At 34.8% G+C, this 2,677-nt stretch overlaps 1 protein-coding gene across 1 annotated transcript; it reads left to right on the top strand.

Moving 5' to 3' along the window:
* Positions 1-529: 529 nt before the first annotated feature.
* Positions 530-1,551, top strand: LOC105100878 (vacuolar protein sorting-associated protein 26A-like). Its single transcript, XM_064482550.1, has one exon. It carries the CDS (start codon positions 555-557, stop codon positions 1,536-1,538), a length of 984 nt encoding a protein of 327 aa, XP_064338620.1. The 5' UTR covers positions 530-554; the 3' UTR covers positions 1,539-1,551.
* Positions 1,552-2,677: the final 1,126 nt, after the last annotated feature.

The raw sequence follows: 2,677 nt of genomic DNA, 5'->3' as shown, positions 1-2,677 counted from the left end.
AAAATATAATTCAAAAAGACACGTGCACCCCAGTGTTCACAGCAGCACTATTTACAATAGCCAAGACATGGAAACAACCTAAATGCCCATCGACAGATGACTGGATAAAGAAGCTGCGGTATGTTTATACAATGGAATACTATTCAGCCATAAAAAAGAAAAATAATGTCATTTGCAGCAACATGGATGGACCTAGAGATTGTCATTCTAAGGGAATTAAGTCAGAAAGAGAAAGAAAAATGCCATATGATATCACTCATATGTGGAATCTAAAAGAAAAAAACACAAATGAACTACTTATTATTTGTAACTTAGATGACTGATTTCTTGAATATGTGTAAGCACACGTGCTTGTCCTTTATGATTGGATTACCGCATTCTGTTGATTCTTATTTTGTGGCTGGCTTTATTCCTTAGATAACTATGTTAAGTTTAAAAAGCTAAAGCTCTAATCTGTTCTTAGAAACAATGAACAGTATGTATATGTAAATTTTAAAAAATTACAGTACTGAAGTAGGGGGGACGCGGTGGTGGCGGCAGCGGCAGCGCTGACAATGAGATTTCTTGGAGGCTTTTTTGGTCCCATTTGTGAGATCAATGTTGTCCTTATTGATGGGGAAACCAGGAAAATGGCGGAAGTGAAAACTGAAGATGGCAAAGTAGAAAAACGCTATCTTTTCTATGATGGAGAATCTGTTTCAGGAAAGGTAAACCTAGCCTTTAAGCAACCTGGAAAGAGGCTAGAGCACCAAGGAATTAGAATTGAATTTGTAGGTCGAATTGAACTTTTCAATGACAAGAGTAATACTCATGAGTTCGTAAGCCTAGTGAAAGAACTAGCCTTACCTGGAGAACTGACTCAAAGCAGAAGTTATGACTTTGAATTTATGCAAGTTGAAAAGCCATATGAATCTTTCATCGGTGCCAATGTCCACTTAAGGTATTTTCTTAAAGTGACAATAGTGAGAAGACTGACAGACTTGGTAAAAGAATATGATCTTATTGTTCACCAGCTTGCTACCTATCCTGATGTTAACAACTCTGTTAAGATGGAAGTGGGCATTGAAGATTGTCTACATATAGAATTTGAATATAATACATCAAAGTATCATTTAAAGGATGTGATTGTTGGAAAAATTTACTTCTTATTAGTAAGAATAAAAATCCAACATATGGAGTTACAACTGATTAAAAAAGAGATCACGGGAATTGGACCCAGTACCACAACAGAAATCGAAACAATCGCTGAATATGAAATAATGGATGGTGCACCAGTAGAAGGTGAATTAATTTCAATAGGACTGTTTTTAGCGGGATATGACCCAACTCCAACAATGAGAGATGTGAACAAAAAATTTTCAGTAAGGTACTTTTTGAATCTAGTCCTTGTTGATGAGGAAGACAGAAGGTACTTCAAGCAGCAGGAGATCATTTTATGGAGAAAAGCTCCTAAAAAACTGAGAAAACAGAGAACAAACTTCCACCAGCGATTTGAATCGCCAGAATCACAGGCATCTCCTGAGCAGCCTGAAATGTGAACTGAATAGGAGAAAAAAAGGAAAAAAACCCAAAAAACTTATATCCGTTGAGATTTAAGTTTGGCAGGTTAAAGATGGTTGCAGCAAGCGGCGGGGTTGGGGGAGGCCAAAAGTCCATTTATAATAGTCTTCCTTTATCTTACAGTGCTGAATTTATTTTATCATATAACTAAATGTTCTTCATGTATATACATTAAAAAAAAGTGCTTTCTTTAAAACACTGGAACTTTCTTAAACTGCCAGGTTTTTTTGTTTTGTTTTGTTTTGTTTTACTGCACACTGATTGGATGACAAGCACTCAGATACGCAGCAGCATAAACATTAAAGGTTTTCATGTGAGTGGGCTGGTATTTGTAATTTTGCTTTCTTTCTGCATGATGTTGATGATAAATCCTTTTCCTCTCCTTTTTCATGCTAATGATTACCTCTTACTCTCTACATGCAAAAAAATTATTTTGTGTTCAAATAGAATTAGAAAACCTGAGTGGCCCTTACATCTTACAAAGATTTAAAACATGGCATCTCAATATTTTTGAGAACTGTATTTATGTTTTTTACATACGTTTGAGAAATGCATACAGAGTGTTTCACTGTAGGTACTTCTGAGTCTACCATTCCATGGCTTCCTGAATTTTTTCTCTTTGAAGTCTTCTGTGGTATGAATATTAAATTTTTTCCCTAAGGGATTATGTGGCATGTCATAGTAGCTTTTTTTTTTTGGCCATATTAAATTAACCATTTTGCTACTGCTGTACAACAGGTACACTGTTTATACTGGCATTTTAGAATCCGTTAAAACTGTATAATTTTTCCATAAATACTTTTATGAAAAAAAATTTTTTTTGATTTAAGGAATCTTTTTACCACATATACGCAGATATAATTTTCTTGACTTTACAAGTATTCTCTTCCCTTTTCAGGGGAAAATTTGAGGATGGACAACTCAGGAGAACCAGTGAAGCATGTAGTTATCCAGATCTGGACAATTTCACATGTGTTAAATTGGAACTTTGTCTAGTTCAAAAAAATTTAAACTTCTTCATCCACTCTGTTTAAAATTTTTTAACATTAATTTGTTCAAAGCCTCTAAAAAAGAAGGTTGCAGTCATCTGTTCTTATGCTATGCATGGGAGCTGATC

This window comes from Camelus dromedarius, chromosome 36, assembly GCF_036321535.1.
Source record: "Camelus dromedarius isolate mCamDro1 chromosome 36, mCamDro1.pat, whole genome shotgun sequence".
NCBI lineage: Eukaryota > Metazoa > Chordata > Mammalia > Artiodactyla > Camelidae > Camelus > Camelus dromedarius.
Note: the sequence above shows the minus strand (reverse complement) of the source record. Positions and strands in the feature narration are given on the sequence as shown.

Coding starts and splice junctions, on each gene's coding strand:
- LOC105100878 (XM_064482550.1), top strand. CDS start 555: ATGAGATTTCTTGGAGGCTTTTTTGGTCCCATTTGTGAGATCAATGTT.